At 40.9% G+C, this 20,528-nt stretch overlaps 1 protein-coding gene across 2 annotated transcripts; it reads left to right on the top strand.

Moving 5' to 3' along the window:
- The first annotated feature begins 1,328 nt into the window (after positions 1–1,328).
- On the top strand, positions 1,329–20,388 carry SLC39A6 (solute carrier family 39 member 6). Of its 2 annotated transcripts, XM_032181338.1 has the most exons (10): positions 1,329–1,462; positions 2,008–2,755; positions 4,459–4,639; positions 4,921–5,090; positions 6,341–6,553; positions 7,890–7,959; positions 9,285–9,662; positions 13,239–13,319; positions 15,292–15,482; positions 16,148–20,388. In XM_032181338.1, exons 2-10 carry the CDS (start codon positions 2,036–2,038, stop codon positions 16,298–16,300), a joined length of 2,157 nt encoding a protein of 718 aa, XP_032037229.1. In that variant the 5' UTR covers positions 1,329–1,462; positions 2,008–2,035; the 3' UTR covers positions 16,301–20,388. The 2 variants fall into 2 exon arrangements, with proteins under 2 accessions (XP_032037229.1, XP_032037230.1); XM_032181339.1 differs by lacking the exon at positions 7,890–7,959 and having other exon boundaries at positions 9,341–9,662.
- The last annotated feature ends 140 nt before the right edge of the window (positions 20,389–20,528 follow it).

Genomic DNA, 20,528 nt, shown 5'->3' with positions numbered 1-20,528 from the left:
CCCTCCTGCATTTTACATCCTCATGCTCATCCTCTAGGGGAAAAGAAATGAATAAGGTTGAGGGACACAGCATTTTCTCAATGCTTCAAAAGCTAGTACGTGGAATAAATCCATAAATGGCTATCTATTGCTCTCTGTTTCCTGAACTGTTCAGAAACCCCTATCTCTGTCCTGTCCTCCAGTCATCCGACCCCCTGAACAAACAGGTTTAATTCAGCTGAAGACTTGGCAGTGTTGTGTACAAAGAAGCTCTGTGACCTCTGCATCATCTCTCTACAGGTATCTTAAAGGAGGCTGTAGCGAGGTGGGGGTTGGTCTATTCTCCCACGTGCCTGGCAATAGGATGAGGGGGAATGGGCTAAAGTTGCGCCAGGAGAGGTTGAAGTTGGATATCAGGAAAAACTTTACCGAAAGGGTTGTTAGGCATTGGAATGGGCTGCCCAGGGAAGTGGTTGAGTCACCATCCCTGGAGGTCTTCAAAAGACGTTTAGATGTAGAGCTTAGTGATATGGTTTAGTGGAGGACTTGTTAGTGCTAGGTCAGAGGTTGGACTAGGTGATCTTGGAGGTCTCTTCCAACCTAGACGATTCTGCGATTCTGTGATCTCCTGGCAAGCAAGGTGGCTCTGCCTGTAGCAGCAGGCAACAGGAGGAGACCAAGGACTGAGCACGGAGCAGATGTCAGGTTCGAGGCGCTGGCAGCTAATGAGTAGCCATGGGGAAAGCCATATTCTGGGACAGGATCCTGCGGCGCCTTCATGCTCCAACAAGCCTAAGACCTTGGCATGGGTCACAAGGGAGAGGCCGAATTCGAGCCAGCGAGGGTGCGTGAGCAGCGTGGGGTGGCGGCAGCGTGAAGTGGCATGGCAGCAGCAGGCAAAATGCTGGGAGCCGTGAAAGGAGGAATAGGGAATATATAATGGAGCCTGGGCTGGGGTCTGTGAAAGGATGAGAAACACCACAAAGTTAAAAAAAAATAGTACTTGTAAATAGTATATTTATTTAGTTTATAAATAATAGTTTATATTTATTTATAAATAGTATATTTATTTAGTTTTCAGCGACCTCTAAGCCATCTCGCCCCTCCCTGCTTTCCCGCAGCCCACCCGCGCCCTCGCAGCGCCGTCCACAGCACCGCCCACAGCGCCGGCCCCGGCGCCAAATCCCGCCCCAGGGCCCCGCCGCGGAGGCGCCGCGACTTTTCTCGCGCGGCTCCTTCCGCCCCGCCGCGCGTCCCCATTGGCTGTCGCGCACCGGAAGAGGAGGGGGGAAGGGGAGGGTGGGGAGGGCTTGGAGCGCGTGCGTGCGCGCGCTGAGGGGAGACGGGCGGCCGGGCTCGGCGGCGGCCCAACGGCCGTAACGGCTCCAACGGTCGGAGCGGCCCCAACGGTTTTAACGGCCCTCACGGCGGCCGCAGCAGCCTGCTTCTCCTCAGCTTCCTCCGGTGGTGGCCGGGCTGCCGGGTAGGCGTGTGCTCGGCGTGCGGCGGGGGCGGCCGGGGCGCTATGGGGGGGGGGGGGGGGGGCCGAGGCGTGGCGTGGCTGGGTCTGTGCTACCCCCTTTATCTGGGGCTTTGGGGGCTGAATTTATAACAGGTATTCCTTGGTAATACGTGCCCGAAGATTGAAATTAATGATAAGGCTTATTTCAAGCACGAGAGGAGCCTAAGGTAGAGCTCAAGTGGCGCAGCTGCGAGGATGCTTATCAGCGTTATGTCGTGCGTTAGGAAACTGAGTCAGGCCAAGGGAAACAACGGTAAGGCCACGCCTGGGCGAGAGCTTCAGGCCGGTGACTGTGCTGTGGTATGCAGCTTCATCCTGTGTTGCCTGAGGCTGCACATCTGGGAAAAATGCTGTGTGCGTAAGAAATCTAATTGGCTTTTCTCATACTGTGTAGATAGCTTGAGCAGGGCATTTTCAGCTAACTGTGGGAATACATTGCAGAGGAAGATCACTGTTTGCACAGTTTAAAAATAGTAAAACTTTTATTATTTTTTTCTTTTTCCCAGAGTCTTTAATTCCTAATAGGAAATTGGAATGGAGATTACAGTATCAGTCACATTCCTTGTGTTGTTTTCCATACTATTGTGTGAAAGTTATCATCATGGAGTGGAGACGGGCACAGTTGTGCAGACATTGGAGAGAACTTTTCCGGAAAAGGCAGCCAGCGTTAACGTTGACTTGGCAGGACTAATACAGAAACTTCACCTTCAAGAACTTTTTCGTCGTTATGGGGAAAACAACTCTCTGACGATTGAAGGATTTAGAAAACTGCTCCAGAACATAGGCATAGATAAGATGAAAAGGGTTAAAATAGACCATGATCACGACCACGATCATCATCTTCATCATAACCACGCTTCACCGAGTAAAAGCTCGGAGAAGACTGTTTGTCCAAACCACGAATCTGATGCTGGCAAAGACTCCCGGAACAGTCACTCGAAAGAACCTCATAAAGCAGAGAACGCCGATCATCAGCAGAACTTGGTACGCAGCAAGAACGCTGTTAATGAAATAGTGGCGTCTATCAACACCACCCCCACAGATGGCAACCCCGAGCTGCAGAGTCTGGATCCTGGAGAAGGCAAGTCGGTTGCTCGGTTAGGTCTGACTAGCTCTAACGCCATTAACATCACAGATGGCAGCAATACCAGTTGGCTTGCTAACAGCAAAGCAAATGAATCTCTTGCTTCTCCGAAGGAATCAGAAAGAGGAAGTTACCTGTATTCTAAACTTAAAAACCAAAATACCCAAGAGGTGAGACTGACTCTTTTGTGTTCTGGGAATCCAGGTCCCCTGGCAGTATTATTATGGCTTTATTTGCTGGTTGCTTTATGCTTAGCTTGGTCCAAGCTTTGTAGTTTAACAGCGTTCGTAGCAAAATGCATGCAAGCAGCTTTCCTTAAATCCTTAATTCCCTTTGCTTTGGAGGAATGTTATGGTCATACGCCCTGGAAAATATCTATGCTATCTTGTTAATATTTTTTTTCTTTAAAGGCAATATATATTTATATTAACAATACACTTCTTTTTATATACTGACATGTTTTTAAATATATGCTAAAAATGAAGAACACAGAACTCATTCTTAGGTAAGTATGTAAAAAGTTACTGATGCTCCACAGTAAAACTCCACTTTCTTCATGTAAAAACAGCAAGGAAAGATCAGAAGTTCAAGGTACTTTGAAAATGAATGGTACCTTTTATTTTTTTTTCCCAAAATGAATTTCTTGCTTTGTAAGTGCAGCCAAACAGTCATGCAACTATATGGTGGTTGTTCAGCTTGTTTTTAGAGCTTGTCTTTTTCTGCTTGTGGGCAGGAAATGAGTAATATACTCCCCCGAGTTAAAAATAAGTGAGGGCTGATGGAATTTTAGACTAACCATATTACCTATTTGCTTCTCATTTTAGATACGTGTAAATCAACATTAAATTCTTAGTACAATGTAGTGAATGGAATGGTAAACTCTGTTAAATCTTACTGACTTCTTCTTGGTTCAGTTTGTTTTTTCTGCCATAAGGTCAGAAGCTTGTTTTCCAAGTAACGTGGTGAAAGATGGAAAAAAATACAACTAAAATAGTGTTATTCTTATGAGAGCTGCCTCACAGGCATAAGATAATCCCATGGTAGGCAGGGTGGAATTGTAGGGAATTAACAGGTACACACATTCTCTTTTTTTCCACTTATCTTCACTTTTTTTTTTAAGATTGCGTCTAAGGACCAACTATAAAATCATAATAAGAAAAAATATTGCTGCAAAATAATATCTATTACTTTAAGATAGTAAAAATGAGTGCTGATAAAGCCTATAATTCTGCTGTAGACAGTTCTGTTACACAATCGTATCTTTCTCCATGAAAGGTTTTTAAAACTAAGTGTCTCTCTGGAGTCTTAATGGATGCAGTCGTCCTAGATAATTCCGAGTGGGTATGTGCAGCATGTGATTTGTGGGTGCTGGTTACGAGTTACTCTGCTTTCTGCACAACCAGCCCAGGAGTGCTGTGGGGGGAGTCAGGGAGGCTACTGAACCCCGTGTGACTGTAGGTCATGTAGTGGAGGATGTGTGGGGTAGAACATGTTCTGTCTGAGACTTCCCATAGTACAGACCCATACAACAAGGTCTTTAACCTTGTTGCTACTTTCTTGCATGGCCTCCATAACAGACTCAAAACTGTTAGGCTTTTTTCTAACCTCAAAACAAAGCATCTGGCACCCACCTTTGAGCTGAGACCGTGTACTGATTGTGCGTCATCTATCAGTGCTACCCAGCCAGCCTCTGGGCCCAAAGAGGGGATAAAGGTATGGTTCTTACAGAATTGGCTCGCTCCCGGTTTTTAGTTACTGTTGTTACACCGGTTTTCATGCAGCATCAATGTATTAATTTCAATAAAAATGGGATGTGCCATCATTTCAAGTATTTTGGCTCTGCTTCACCTTTAACAAATGTGTCTTTCCACAGTGCTCCAGTGCATCCAAGCTGATGCAGTCCCATGGCATAGGCACTCAAGCTCTGTTGACTGCTACGGAATTTAGCTATCTTTGTCCAGCTCTTATTAATCAGATCGATGGCAAGTGCTGCATAGTCCATGCAAGTAGTGAAAAAACTGAAACTCCTCTGAAAGGTTACTCGTTGCAAATAGGTAGGTTCACTTTTTTTAATATGGAGTAAAAGCCTACTTGAAACTCGTTTATGTTCGTTATATGTTTCAGAAACATATTTCAGAGTTGAAAGAAGCCTATGATTTTCTTCTGGCACTTCTCCTTACCATGTGTACACAGAAATGTTTGTGGCCTACCATTTGTTAGCATCTAATTAACCGGATGATCAGGAGTATTTGACAACAGGAATGTTAAGCAAACAAGATCTCACACAGCAGTTGTTTATTCTAATTGCTTTTTCTCTTTTTTTTTTGTTTACCAGCTTGGATTGGTGGCTTCATATCCATCTCTGTCATCAGTTTCCTTTCCTTATTGGGTGTTATATTGGTACCTCTGATGAATCGTGTGTTTTTCAAATTTCTTCTAAGTTTCCTTGTGGCATTGGCTGTGGGGACTTTAAGTGGAGATGCCTTCTTACATCTCCTTCCGCATGTAAGTATTAATTATCATTCTGTTAATTATCCCAAAACAGAAACACTGACAGCTGCCAGTACCTATTAGTGGTAGTTTTGAGATATATTAATACCTACATGGTGGATAATTTCTCAACCTTGTAGGGTAGATTATTTGATAGAAATAATTTTGCTTCTACTAATAAGCACCTACCTGGAGTTGTTTGTACTACTCCTCTCAGTCTCTGTGTAAGAACTTCACACCATGTTCCCTCAATCTATTTCCTGTTTTCAGTCATGTGTGCTGCCAAATCACTCAGAGTTCCTTGCACCAGGAACTTCGGGTAAATATTTTTTTAGTCTCTTACTGCAGTGCCACATCTCATCCTAAAGCTGAAAAACAGCACCATACCAGGAAGAAGATTAACTCTCCCAGCCAAAACCACAACAAATGTGGAATAGAAAATCTTCTATTTTCTATTACCAGTCACTTGTGTTGATTGCTTATCCATTGTAATGTTTTTGTCAGAATCAAGCATTTCTGAAGTCCTAGGAAAATATTACTCAATAGGCTTTGAATTGAACTACTGTTATATTATCTAGACAAAGAAATTGGAATATGATTGAAAAATTTCTGCATTTCTTGAAACTCTTAAAAGTATTTATGGATCCAGCATTCAGGTAAGATGCACTAAACCACGGATACTATGCTGGTTTCAGTGCCTTGTCCTTAGGGTTTTTCCTTTTCCTTTCAGTTAGTCTTGAACTCGTCATGTGAGGTCATTGCAAATCTAAACGTGTGTGAATTTGTGTGCATCTGTGGATTATATCCAAAAGTTTTTTCAAGAATGCAAGTTTTTTTTTTTTTTTTTTTTTTTTTTTTTGCTTGAAAGAGGAAAATTGCTGTTAAGTGCTTTGTAGAAAAAAGTGTTTGATGTCAGGTAGCTGTCTTAGGTGGGAAAGTAATTGTTGTTCTGGCTTTGATTACTACTTTAAAATGCGGTTTCCTTGCTAGCATCAAGGGTATTTGTAGGGGCAATCGTGTGTCTTGTATTCAGCAGTACACAATTAACTTCAGTGAGGGAATGCATACCAGTCCTCAGTGTTTTTCTATCAACAATTTGTCCTTGTAATTGTTTGAGTTTGTATCCAGAGCGTTTATGCTATTACAAGCGCTAAGTCTGGACTCTAGATTTTTTGAGGAAAAGAATGTGAAGAAAGCTTTGTATGTTTCTCTTGTTATCAATTCTTGTGAATATAACGACTTTGCCTGTTTGGTTCTCCCCTTAGTCTCATGGAAACCACCACCATCACCACGAAAAGCCTCCCCTTGAACAAAACAAAGATCCTCTGTTCAAACATCTTGTTTTCCAAAGTACAGAGGAGAGTGCTTACCTGGATTCTACGTGGAAGGGCCTTACAGCACTTGGCGGCTTGTATTTCATGTTTCTAGTGGAGCATTTGATCACTTTAATAAAGCAGTTCAAAGACAAGAAGAAAAAGGTATAACTACTGTTTTGAGGTTGTATTGTATTGCATGAGGATTTTTGAACACATTCCCATGAAAACATAAGTATCATGTATATTCTGTTGGTAGGATTTGCTAGCAATTGCTGACTTGGTTAGTGCTTTAATTTATATTAGCAACATGTACGCTTACAAACTAGGCAGTAACTCTTTTTTGTGGTCATCTTCAGGAAAACCTCAGAGCTGTTTCGTTAGCCAGACAGGTAGCGCAGGGTTAATGTGGTATTTTTTTTTTTTAATAGGCAAACACCTGATTACAGCCTTTATTTTAAGATATTTAAGGTCATTGCTTATTAGTGACTTCTTTCTGACCTCTCCAGGAGATTATGCAACTGATTTTGTTGTTGTTGTTGTTTTAAATCTTGTACTGAGTGAAGTAAGATGACCTCTTGTAGTTATTGCAGTACTGCTGAGGGGGCACTTCCCCAAAACGGGTGAGGATGGCAGTCACTCCTTAGACAAGTAAGCATCTGACTATGCTGCAGAAGGTGACCTCGTTAGATAGTATTCAGTTTGAAAATACCAGCTCCCAAGTTCCTCTTCTTTCCCTTCTGTCCCCACGAAGAGGAGAGCAATACAGCCTATGCGTTATGATGCTGTGTTTTCTGTGGAAGGTGTAAATAATTGATTTAGGTGAGTTGTAAACGTTGGTTCAGCAGACTTGGTGCTGTGTGCTCTTTGAATTGGGTAACAGCAGGTTGTGTTGGTGTGGTTGATGCTGGAGGAAGCTAGAATCACTGAGTGACAGGATCACTTTCCCAATCTATTAAGTGTATTCATCAAGAGGTGACTTGAGTTCCAAGCAAAGCAAGTATTTTCTGTGTCCTTATCTCTTAGCCACTGAGAATGGATTTTCTGTTAGGCTAATTGTGCCTTTCCAGATACTGAGTCACTGATCATAAATTTTTGTGATGCTGACACTAGTGAGCGATTATTTTATTTGACTTTCTTTCAATACATTAGGAAAAAGCATCACACTGACGTTACACTGGAAAAGAACTAGTGGAGTAGCTCTTGGTCAGCATTTGCTGCATTTTACTTACCAAATGACCCCCTCTTTGTAGTCCTTTCACAGAAGTACATGGTATTTATGCAAGTTCATTTCCCCCCCCCTCTTTTGGAGCCTGAGGAACTTCTGTCTCTTTATTGTACTTAGGGGTTTCTAATGTTCCTCTTCTGCATTCTTCATATGGCTTCCATGTTGTCCTCTTTCTGTGCAGGCTGCATAAATGTTGTGAATATTATGTTGCTCATGTATATCCTGAAAAATAAGTAAAATATTCATAACTACAGTATTTTCTTTTGGAATAAGAAAAAAAATGAAGATGATGGAGAAAGTAAGAAGTTTTCAGCGAATGAAGAAAAGTTAGATACAGATGATCGTAAGTCTCAGTAATATTATTGAACAGTTGTTGTTGTGCAAAAGCACAGCAGCACAGTTAAACAAAAATACAACCAACTGATTGATGGCAGCTTATAGGTTTGATTCTTACTGTAGGTTGGATCACTGCCTACTTAAATTCTCTCTGAAACAAACCCGAATGTGCGCTGATCTATAGAGTAGTAGCTTCGTTTACTACTTCCCTTTAAAAAGGATTGATTGGAAGTGGTGGATTCAGTTTAGAAATAAATGTGTTAATTCTGGATTGACCAGTAGAAGTAATTTTGAGAAGCTCTTCTGGCTATGCCTTTTGCATATGTAGCCATACCTAATGGCTTCTGTGCTTTTTGTATCTTCTTGCATCTGTTAGATGCCATTTACATAAATCTAAATAATAGACCATGTGTATCTTAAATCCAGACTTGAGTATTTTTTTAAGGTCAATAATCTAAAATCCAAAGTGTAGAAGCATTTGGACTGCAAATACTCAGGTGTCCTCAGTACTGTGTTGTGAGCAAAGCCACACCTAACTAGATACTTGTTAGCTCTTGTAGCTAAAAGAGGCTTCCAGTTTTTTCAGAAAATAGTTGTCAGCCGTGCAGGGAAAAAAAAAAACGCATTTGTTCATTTAACAGAAGGGAAAGAACCTAAGAAGTTTGGAGTTTGTCACTTAAAATCACTAACGTTATTGTGCTCTTAATGTTTTTGTGAGGGCACTTCAGTCTGTGATTATTTTTGAGTATATTTTTCAGGTGTTAAAGTTTAAGAACTTGTGTATAATAAATCACTTCCAAATGAAACACAGGAAGTTTGCCAAAATTATCTGTAATGTAGTCCTGCTCTTTTGCATTCCTACTCTGTAGCCCTAAGATGAATAAATGGCATGTGCATGTCAGGCTTTTCCCTTCAGAAGCAGCTGAACTAACAGCCTTTGTGCTGTGAAATTGAGATGCAGAGCCTTATGCTCTTGTACTTACATTGTAGTGAGTTTTAGATGAAAAGCTTTCTTTTTTTTTTTTTTGATTCTTTTTTCTTTTAAGAAAGCATTTGTGGCCATATTGTATGGGGCTGCTTTAGTGTTAGGGGACAAAATAAAATGTTTTTATTGTTTTGGAATAACAGGAATTTTCCCAGAAATATGATTGAAGAAAAATAGCTTGTGGAGGCATTTGGTCCAAGGAGCTGGGTTATCAACCTCAACTTCCAGACTCGCTAGTTGTTTCTTTAGTTTCTTTACTGTATTGTTTATTCAGCTTATTTGTTGTATCTTTGCTTCCTGAGTGACTCTAAAAATATATAATATTATACTCTGGGTTTTTGTAACAGGGTCTGAGGGCTATCTAGGGACAGACTCACAAGATCCATCGCCCTTCATTTCTCAGCAGCCAGCCGTGCAAGAAGAAGAAGAAGTCATGATAGCTCACTCTCATCAAGAGGAGGTTGACAATGAATATGTGTCCAGGGGCTGTAGAAACAAATGTCATTCTCACTTACACGATACTCTGGGACAGACGGATCATCTCAGCCACCACCACCACGATTACCACCACATCCTGCATCATCATCATCACCAGAACCATCATCCCCACAGTCACAGCCAGCGCTACTCGCGGGAGGAGCTGAAGGATGCTGGAATAGCAACTCTGGCCTGGATGGTGATCATGGGAGACGGACTGCACAACTTCAGTGACGGCCTAGCAATCGGTAAGTATTGGTGTGAACACTGCAGCTTTGTCATGTGTGATTATAGCAAGGTTTTGCTGTCGTTTATCTTTTTGTTAGGAATATAACCAATTAGTTGTTCAAAAACCCACACCACTAAACTTCTATCTTACAGCGTCTCTAAATGAATGATAAGGTCTCCAGTTTAACAACCTGCAGGCAGTGACGAGTAGAGCAGAATTTTTGTGCTCACAGATGCATTTCTTTAGGAAATCTGTAAATTTTGCTCTAATTCCTACTTCTAGGATAAAAGTAGGACAAAAAGGAACAGATTGAAGGTTTGTGTTTTGGACTTTAGGATTTGATGTCAGAGCTGGGGGTCACCTTTCTAGAAGGACAGCTAGATGGTGAAAGTAAGTTGTAAAATGAAGTTAAATCAGTGATCCTTAGTTTTTCTGCTAGTCTTTCATGATCTTGACTTCAGTAATTAAGACTAATCTCTGGTTTTATCGCTATTGGCTTCATTTCCAGCTTGTTTAGCATACTGGGGGCAGTTCAGCAGTAACAGTCTGTAAATTTTCTTGTACAAACAAGTTCATTCTTGTTTGCGGAGGAAGCTCTATAGTAACTATTTTCTCACAGCAGTCTTTGCAGTTGTTCAGGTTCAGTCAATTCAAAGAATAATGTGAAAAGAGACCTTCTGATTTAATCTCTTTTTTATGAAAGTAGAAGCGTGGAATGTAAATTTCCTAGCAGATCTGTACTGAAAATGTGGTAGAAGGAGGATTTGCATACAAATTACATGCAGAATCAATTATCTGTTAGCATTAGGGAGATTTGGGAAGGAGCTGTGATTTGATAGTTATGAAAGGAAAAATATGAGAGGTTAATAAAAGCTTATTGAGCAAGTGAGAGTAATAGCTTTTAGAAGTCCTGCTGTGTGGCTTGTTCAGACTAATGGAAACGTGGCTTTCCGTCAGTTCTAGGTATGCTTGAAAATGTTATGGAAAACAGTGGTGCTGTGGAAATGCCAATACTACTTGTATTATATTTATACATATTTAAATGAAGGCATGAATGTTTCTGTGAAGATAGGGGTAGCCAGAATAACCCTTCACTTCAGTTTGTCTGTTTCTTGAGATTGTTATTGATAACCTCCATCAGATAAACTTCCTCAAAGCTGTTGTAAGTATGTAGGAATTAGATTTAAATGCTTATATTTCTATTACAGAGTGCAATGGTTGCATCTGACTAACCTGTATAAAAAGATCTGTGATCTGAACTTCCTGTAGCTTCAACTAAACAACTAAAATGCAGTAAACTGTTTCCATACTAATCTTATCTATATCTTTTATTTCTTGGGGGGGGAGAAGTGATGTCTTAAGCATATTTTAGAATATCATAGCACTATCAAGTCAACTTGAGAGAGCATGCTGTAAATTGTGTATGTTAACGTTGTCTTCAGTTTGAGTATTAACATTTTAAGAGCTATTTTGAGCAGTCAAAAATAAAAACAGACATTCCTGTTCATATTTAAGGTCCTGCTTTAGTGAATCTGGACGGTATTCAGCCATATCAGCCACCTAGGAACTCTGTGACACTGTCAGATTTTGTTTGGCTTGCCTTCATGGTCCCAAAATCAGACTTACTTTCTGTGATTTAGCTGGATTCCTGTGTTTTCCCTTTTATTCTAATAAGCTCTAAGACTGAAAAAACATTGTATAAAGGCAACAATTTAGAAGAACTGGTAGATTATTGAGGATGCGGGCATGGGAGAAGGTAATTACCTTCTGCATTCCTTTCCTTATCTAGTCTCTTCAGGAACTGAAGCCCAATTTAATGCTGTTGAGTTCTCCTGTCTTAGGAGATAACTGCAGCTGTTTTCTCTCAGAAATCTGACTCAAAAACTCTAAAGCGATGTTTGGAAGAAAACAGACTGCCTAGGAAAGATTGATAGCGTTCACTAATAACTGCTCTTGCTAGTCAAGTAGCATTAACTCGTCGCTTACATATTAATTGCTGTGTGGACTGCTATGACAAAGTGTTCTGGAGTGCAGTGTGAAATACTCCTGTTGAGGTCTTAAATCAAAATACCTTTAGTCTTGCATGCTGTACCTCCCTGAATTGCACTTGGTAACTAGAACCATAGAAATGGATGTTTCCTAGAGGTCATCTGCTCAAACCTTCTGCACCACAAAGTGGGTTCTCTTATCCTGGGAACAGCCTCCCCAATGTGAGGAGTGCCATGTGAGTCTTTTCCAGGCCCTGGGGACTTTGATAGCTGTGACTTTGTCAGCACCTTCGGGTGAATCTTATCCCATGCATCTGAGTGCTTCTGTTTTTTCTAAATAATCTCTACATTGTTGCTGCTTTGCCTTGGGCTGTCCCTTTCTTTCTGGAATGGTGCTGGTACCTGCTGGCAGATAGTCCTAATTTTACTGCTTCCCTTCCCAGCTTTCTTCTCTATCCTCAGCTCAGTTACCACGTGCTCACTGGAGTGCAAACTGACCATTTTGTTCTGTTTTCCATCAAGTCCTCATGTTCTTGGTGTTACTCTGATCTTGATCAAGGCACTGTCAATACGCACAAAGAATTGCATTCATACTCAGTTTTGTACTGGAGCTCTGTACAGCCAAGAAAACCCTTTCATGTAAACCCTTTCAGGCAAAAAAATAAGAGGGATAGTGATTGCATTCTGTCCTCAGGCAGTCTGTACTTGTTTGTGGCGGGGCAGATGTGCTTCGGTGGTGTCTCCACACCATCACTGAGGTGCAGTGGACTTCCCTGTGCAATAGCTCTCATCAGCAGGCCTGCCTCTGTCATCTGCCTCGCATGTGAGGGAGTTGCCTAACACTAAAATTAATTCTCTTTATGATGCTGGCCCTAATCAGATCATATGAAGTGTTGGGTGAATATTCTGGGCTGGGCAGAACTCACTTCTGTAACTGCTGCCAAGATCACAACCATGTTCTTCAGATCAGCTGCTGCACATGGAGGTGGGAGAGTTCCTCCTGTTGCAAGGCTGCTTTCAAATTTTACTTACCTGGGAGTTCACGTTGGCTTCCTGGTCCTGTGCTCCTTTGGTCCTACCTTCCTCTTCACCCTGAGGAGGCTTGGGCTCTTGCCTCTGTAGAATCTCTTCTGAAGACCTTCTCCATCTCCTCCTCATTAAACCAGGTCCAGAGATGCCTGCACATGGATGCATGGCCTCATGTGTCATTGAACTTGCCTCTTTTTTCGTGCCTGACTTGGAAAAGCAGTTGAGATGAAATCTTCCCTTCATACCTTTTGAAAACCAGTGTCCTTTCTAATAGTATCTGTGTACTTTGCTTTTTTTTTTTGTGAGTTGTGTTGTTGAACAGTATTGGGCTTAGTTCAGAAATTAGATGGTGAAACTTGGTTTGCTGCAGAGGATTAGAGGATTTTATCTTGGTTTGGATTGACATGCCTGAATCTTAAACAAAAACTGTTCAGTGACACTTTAAATGCCTGAAGAAGCGTAACAAAATTTGAGTGAGATTAATCATATGTCCTGATCTAATACGAGCATATGCACCAATGCTTCAGCTCTTGATGACTGAATGTGAAGTAATGCCTTTCCTTTTTTCCTTTTCATAGGAGCAGCCTTTACTGAAGGGTTATCAAGTGGTTTAAGCACTTCTGTGGCTGTATTTTGCCATGAATTACCTCATGAACTAGGTAAGACCCAAATAATTTGCTATGCTGCAGCTACTTAGGTACTTATAAGTGCACTCTGGAGAATTAAAGGTTATTTTATTATGTAGCACAGTAAAATCTCTTAATTAGAAAGCTGCAGCCATATCAGACTGTCTATTCAATAATACCCTTCACATATTTAAAAGAACATTTTGTTTATGAACCAATTTTCCTTTTAAAACCCCAAACACCTCTGCTACTAATTTTAAAACTCGTCTTTTGCAGTTATTTGTGACTTGTTCCGTGTGGTTCATCTCCAGTTCTTATTCTTCGTAACCTAGATTCAGGAGAAAGCATGTCAGAATTTGTTTAGTCGCATCTCTGCCTAATTTTCTTGTGTTTGTGCTGTTGAAATGAAGGTCACAATTAGTCAGACTCCTTTGTGCATAGCATGTGCTACTTTTCCTGTTAAGTCTCACAAAGAATTGCAGTAGCTCTAAATTAAGCTTGGCACTATTTAGAAATCTTTCCTGGAAATACTTTTTCTTTGAAGCTCGAGTGATTTAAATTCATGATGGTAATTTTTTAAAGGAATGCATGTGTTGTAAGTTCAGTATCGTGCCCTTTTGCAGTGAAGCTCCTGAGAACAGGACTTGGCTGTTTGATTGAACTCAGAATGATTTTCTTTCCAGTTGTTGAAGCGTTTTGAGCATGTAACTGCTATGTCTTTCTCACAGCCGTGGTCACATCTGGTATACAGGATGAGGAAGACAGTTTGCTTACACTTTTTTAAGGTTTAATCTGCTTGAAAGTGCACCGTTCAATTTCATTTAACAGAGCTTGTAAAGCAGTATGTGTATATATGAAAGCATTTATTAAACAATTAGATGTACTTGGCTGTCTGTACAATCATGTTGTACAGAAATAAATTACTTTCTCTAGAGAATGTACCTGGTTTTACAACACGAGGGGAATTGAGCCTTGTTCATCTCAATATAAATTCTGTGGAAGTCGTGGAACTTGTATTAACTACATGTACTAAATGTCATTAGTACAAGTAGACAAGATAAATTCATGTTACAAGTCCGACACTTTGGATTCAAGTGTCCTGTTTACCTTCAAGCGAGAAAAATCTGAAGTTTAAATCATGCTTTTTTTTTTTTTTAACCAATACAGAAAACTTGATGCAAATATTTTCTTTAACAGAGAACATGAAATGGCATAGGAACACTAAGACAAAATGGACTAAAGTTAACTAGGGAAGAAATTGGATTGTTCTGTTGTTAGTGCTAAGCAACACTGATAAGATTATACCAGTTCATCTTAATTGTATCCTCTCGTGGGATAAGCTGTTGTAACAAATTTCTCAACTCGACTTTGAAGACTGCTTTTATTTAAACTGGAGAGAAGTTTGTTTTCCTGTAGGAATCAATTTTATGTCCGAATAATAAGCTTCTACTACCTTACTCTTTGTTTAAATACGTTATACTGATCTTAAAACAGATTTCTACTCTGAATAATGGAAAAAAAAAAATTGGTAGTCTACCATTCTTTCAATTAAAATTAAGACATTATGATTGCTTATAGAAATTAATGGTGACCTTCTAAATTTAAGCAAGCTAGACTTAAAGTACAAAGAAAAGTTACAGGTTAATAAATGAATTCATCTTGGTACCGTTGTTCTATGCAGTTAGGCAGGAATACTTGGTTAGAAACTGACTTGGAGTGTTCATACATGTCAAGGACTACAATGTGTTGGTTTAAATGTGAGCTACACTGGAAGCTGCTTTGTCCAAAAATCAGGAAACTTTAAGACTGTCAACTTACCACAGCAGTGTTGTTCATGTATGCTTTTTAATTTTTTGTCCCACCGTTTTCTAATTTTGTGAAGAAAACCATAAGGCAGATAACAGCGTAAAAATTGCCTAGTAATCTTTAAGAAAGAACAGAGATCGTGAATACTGCAGGAGTTACCTGAGGGTGTAAACACCTGCTTTGTTTCTCCCTGCTGTAGGAGATTTTGCCGTGCTTCTGAAGGCTGGTATGACTGTCAAGCAAGCTGTGCTTTACAATGCACTGTCAGCAATGTTGGCCTATCTTGGAATGGCAACCGGGATCCTTATCGGTCATTACGCCGACAACGTTTCCATGTGGATATTTGCACTTACTGCTGGCTTGTTCATGTACGTGGCTCTTGTGGATATGGTAAGTGGCTATTTTTTATGCAACGTAGTTCAAAAATTAATGCCAATTGCATTTTGATCATAAATTCTTCCACCTTTTCTCCCTTGATATGTTTTGGTACCCAAAAGCATGGAGGAGTGTTCAGTTAAATGTCCAGGTGCAAGATTACTTTTAGGTTACTGTTGGTGCAGAGATTGTTTCAGCCTTGGTTTTTAAATCAGATGCTTAACAGCAGAAGTAGAATAAAACACTTGCTCTGGCAGTGGCTACTGTGGCAACTTGCAGTTTTAGGGGCTCTCTGCACCACCAAATGTGCTTCAGCTTTTGCAGCAAATCGTTAGTGCTTCTTGTGGTGAAGCCCGAATTGTGTTAAAATCCACACTGTACCTCAGAGATATGACAAAGTACTTAGTGGGTGTTTGTGGAAGTTTAACCATCGTCTTATAATGAAATTCTTGGTGTGGCTTGATTAGATCAATTGGTAAATAAGCCAGCCATTTACTCGGAGTATAATTAAGACATCAGCATAATTATCATGCAAACAGTAATTATACCATTACAGACTCTGTCTCTAGCTTATGTGAAAGTAGCCTGATAATGTTATTCACCTTGAGTGACACCTAACTCGAGGAGTAGTGTGAATGCAGTGTATTTTGAAGGCGTTTAACCCTTTCTTGTTTGTTTAGGTGCCCGAAATGCTTCACAACGATGCTAGTGACCATGGATGTAGCCGCTGGGGATACTTCCTCTTACAGAATGCTGGGATTCTGCTGGGTTTTGGGATCATGTTGCTTATCTCTGTGTTTGAGCATAAAATTGTATTCAGCATAAACCTGTAACCTTTGCTGCTGGGAACAGAGCTTGGCGTTACGTTGAAAAACAACAGGTAGCTGTTTTTCTATTCCGTAACGGAGGGGTACGCATGATAGAAGCTAGGTATTTTTATTGGTGTATGTATGGCGTCACTTTTCCGCCCCCACGCAGACCTTTTTCCCTCCTGTAGAAATGCAACTGGTTTTCACTCCGAATTTAGTTCTGCATACGGTACTATGGGGAGGCATACTTAAGAAGTCATCGTGGAAGTGCCAAATCTATGAACGCATTATCACCTGTGGTGGTGGTAGGGATCTAGTCCTTTTTTTTTTTGAGTTTATTTACTGTAAGTAATTATGTGTAATGTTGGTGTTTTGTTTTTTTTACTTTGGTATTTTTTACCACATTTATTTCTTTGTACTAATAAAACAAATGTCAGTGGTTTGTATTTTAGCACAATCAAAACCTGTGAGTAGAAAGCACCACGAGCAGTGTAATACAAAGGCTGGCAGTGGGCAGCGTGTGCTTATATTGGTAGAAACTAGTCTCTTCTGCGTCCACCTGGTTTACACAGTGTGGCAGATGAGTCCACTCCATCCTTTTCGCAATGGTTCTGCTTTTGGATTCTGTGTTTCCTATTGCAGCTGCTTTCTACTCCAAGCAATTTTGCGAGAAATCCTGTTGCAGTTGTTTGCAACAAGTATGTTTTACCTGCTTCATCCCTTCTGATGTGTGTTACTCTTCCCTGATTACTCAAATCAGGAAGAACAGTACAGCTATTATGTCGTAAAAGCATAGCTGTGTCTATAATACACTTGAATTCCATTAAAAAGACTTAAAGCAGTACTTTATCACATTTACGCTGCCTGGAGCGGCAAAGTTGTATTACAGTGTTTGATATCAAGGGGAGTAACGTTACAGGCTGGGACAAACAGCCATTTATTATGACAGTTTTCCTAAGTCTTGATTTATTTTGGGAAATGAGCTAGTCAGCTTTCCCACTCAGCTCTCGTTCTCTGATAACTCACAATAAACCTGTGCTTGCTCAACAGTTACATTCTTTGCAATAACTACATTTGAAAGATCTAAAAAGCAAAAATTCTTTGATAGCATGTGTAGGGAAACAGCATATTAAGAATAATAACCAGTGTAGATATAACTATGTAGTTTGAGCTTACTGTCCTATGGTCTTAATATTTTAACAGCCCTCAAAGTAAGCAGGAAGGAAAGATGAAAAAGACAACTGTCCCAAAAAAGAACAAGACACACCCAACAACCACAGTCCTGCATCTGCAGGAAATGAGAACATTAAATTGTCGTGTGTCTCAACTTCTATGTAAGAATAAGAAGAACATTAGAACTTTTTTTCTGATTCAACTTGACCGCTCCTTCAAATCATCATCTGAATAGGAATCTTGAACAAAGAGGAACCTATTTGATCATACCGTGTCTGACAAGTCCAAACAGCCCAGCATATGTTGGCCTGTCATAGAGTAGCATTGGCTTTCATTTTATCACATCAGAAGTAGATGTTTGGGAGGAGGTGAAAGATTTTTGTTTTAACTAGTTGAGAAACGGGGCCCGCAGGAGTTTCTGCAGGCAGTAGACTATTAGCTTTTCTTCCTCCGTAAGTCTTTACTCTGGTTAACAAGACAAATTCATTTAAACTTCTTTCCACAGTGATGAAATACTGTTTTATCAGTGTTCTCTGAGCAAGCTGAAATAATCAGTATAAATCTGTTAAGGTTTTAATGCCAGTGTCAGAGCTCATATTAAGAATTTACATAAGAATAGATTTTTTTCTGAGTTCTCTCTGGTGAATTGTTACCAATTCTTCTTAATATAGAATAAGCAGTGTCTTGAACTTCATTTCTGTGCTTTCTTTAAAGGTCAAATTATATCAGTCTCTCCACAATAGTAGAAAATTATGGAAGGAAAAAAAAAGTGTGCTCCAGTAAAACATCTATGGCATCTAAACTGTGAGCAAGAAAAAAGGAGCAAATAAAGCTTACTTCGGTCCTGCAAGAGATTATGTCTTAAGGCTGGGAGATGTCTGCTGGCAGCTCCCTTGTAACCTTTTCTCTTGGGAAGCAGTGTGAGTGGAGCAGGAGCCAGCAGAGCTCCCTGTCATTCTTTAGACTGCCTGACCCGCATCGGGGGACGTCAGCATCAAAGGAAACTCACCCCTTGCATCCTCCTGTATGCAGGACTTGGCTAATGCATTTGAGACAGGGTTTGTCTTGTTTCCTTTTGAGTCAGCAGGTAGAGAAAGGCAGCCTTTCTTCAGCTTTTTCTCAAGCTGAGGCATCTTGAGGGGAGTGCTCAGGTGTGGTGGGGGTCTTACCAATTCCCCCAAGTCTTCATGTGTATGAACCTGTTTTTTTTTTTTTTGTTATTGTTGTTTGTTTGTTTTGTTTTGTTTTAGTTTGGTCAGCAGTTGTTTGGAGAGCATAGACTTGTCTTTTAGAGCTCTCCATTGCATCTCTGACAAGAATGCTAACAAAATACAGGTACATTCTTTCCTTTCATCAAGTGCTCTGCATTTTGTTTTTCTTTTCCGCTGTTTTCTATTCTATGCTTTTGTGTTCTGGTTAGGCCTCTGTACTTTCCTCAGAAGCACACCTCTAAAGAAACAGCAGAAGCAGTCTGCCAGAAGGAATGCTGCAGCTCGTGGTGCAGAGGAATCATGCCATAGTACAATAGCCATCTGCTATGTCTTTGTAGCATCTCCTTGGTCTGCTGCTCTGTGCTATCTCTGTCTTTTATAGCAGTCCTATTCCAGTGTTTCTAGGATTGAATTAGGAGTAACAATCTAAATTCTAGGCTTTGTTGTAGCTGAACCCTAAAGGCCAGCTGCTGATCTTCTTTCCTTCACTACCCCTAGTGCATCAATGCCATCAGCTCTGGCTCATGAAGAGCTGCTCAGTTTCTGGCATGTGGCTGCTTTCTTCTTCAGAAAAACAAATGTGTGAGTCTAAAACAACACTCCTATGCACCTCCTCATGCCTAAACTGAAGCTTTTCATACCTTGACTAGTGTTTGCTCCTCTAGTGCCCTTCTGTCTACAGTCCCAGTCATGGGACAGAGGTCTCAGAGCATGGAAGCTTTTTCTCCTCTGGAAGTTTTTCTGGTCTTTATTGCAGCTAGACATGTCCCATTTGGAGCTGCTTCCCGGGAGTTCTTGGCTGGCTTGCAATGTAATAAATTAACATTAAAATACCTGCATATCAAATATGCTGCTGATGTAGCAACATGAAAGGTAAACTCCCCTGTGGACCGCGGGGAAAGAAGAGCCAGGTAAGCTGGCCACAGGCATTTCGGACTGGATCACTGCTCCAGTACTTTTGTCTTTGGTGTGATGTTGAGCAAACCAAGGGCTGAAACAGGTTTGTGCCAGCGAGATAATAAAAAGTGGCTTAGATTTCTGTCATCAGCCTCTAGTGGAAGCAGACCTTCTACTTCTTAACTGTACTGGCACTGAAATTTCTCACCGTTTGGCAAATGAATGGGGCTGAGCCTCTAAGAGCATTTTGTTGTTACACATGTATGTTTCTGCAACACCTGATCAATGGTAGCACCTTTCTGTCTGTCCCCTTGTGTGCTGCCCATGGTACGGACCTTAACTTTGTGTGCAGCCAGAGCGCCTGTGCTAGGCTGGCATATACAGAATCAGCAAATAAGGATGGATTCAGAGTGATTTTCTTTGTAATGTATTTATTCTTCTCATGTTTTTGGCCTGGGTTTGTATATAAGAGCTATCACGTGCAGTTGCTATGTGCAGGGAGAGTTAAAATCAGCCCGTGGCAGTGCTTGTCCAGTGCAAGGCTGGGGGGCTCAGAACCATGTTGCAGGTCTTACAGGGACACAAGGATTTATTTAAAATAAATTCAAGGCTAAAATGCGGGAGTGGCTCTCCTGCTGCCTGAAGGTAGGGTCATGTGTAGTTAAAACTCCTGTGAAAAGCTGGCTCGCTCTGCTTGCCACAGGGGGGCGGCTGAAAAGCTGTTTCCATGAAGTGTATTTTTACTTAAAGTACGGTTTTAGTGCATATGATGGTCATTACACACTCTATTGTATCGCTGTGTGCTAAAAAAAGAATAAACCACTGAACGAAGTGCTGTTTTCTCAGTTTTTTTCACAGAGAACGGCGTGGGTTGGAAGGGACCTTCAAGATCGCGTAGTTCCACCCCTCTGCCGTGGGCAGGGACACCTCCCACTAGATCAGGCTGCCCAAAGCCCCATCCAGCCTGGCCC

The sequence above is a fragment of the Aythya fuligula genome, chromosome 2 (genome assembly GCF_009819795.1).
Source record: "Aythya fuligula isolate bAytFul2 chromosome 2, bAytFul2.pri, whole genome shotgun sequence".
Classification (NCBI taxonomy): domain Eukaryota; kingdom Metazoa; phylum Chordata; class Aves; order Anseriformes; family Anatidae; genus Aythya; species Aythya fuligula.
The sequence above is the reverse complement of the archived record's forward strand: the minus strand, read 5'-3'. Positions and strand labels throughout refer to the sequence as shown.

Bases quoted from the DNA above. Each gene is read 5' to 3' on its own strand.
- SLC39A6 (XM_032181338.1), top strand. From the start codon at position 2,036: ATGGAGATTACAGTATCAGTCACATTCCTTGTGTTGTTTTCCATACTA. The intron at 4,640-4,920 runs GTAGGTTCACTT...TTTGTTTACCAG, and splicing joins AGGTTACTCGTTGCAAATAG to CTTGGATTGGTGGCTTCATA. The intron at 9,663-13,238 runs GTAAGTATTGGT...TCCTTTTCATAG, and splicing joins CAGTGACGGCCTAGCAATCG to GAGCAGCCTTTACTGAAGGG.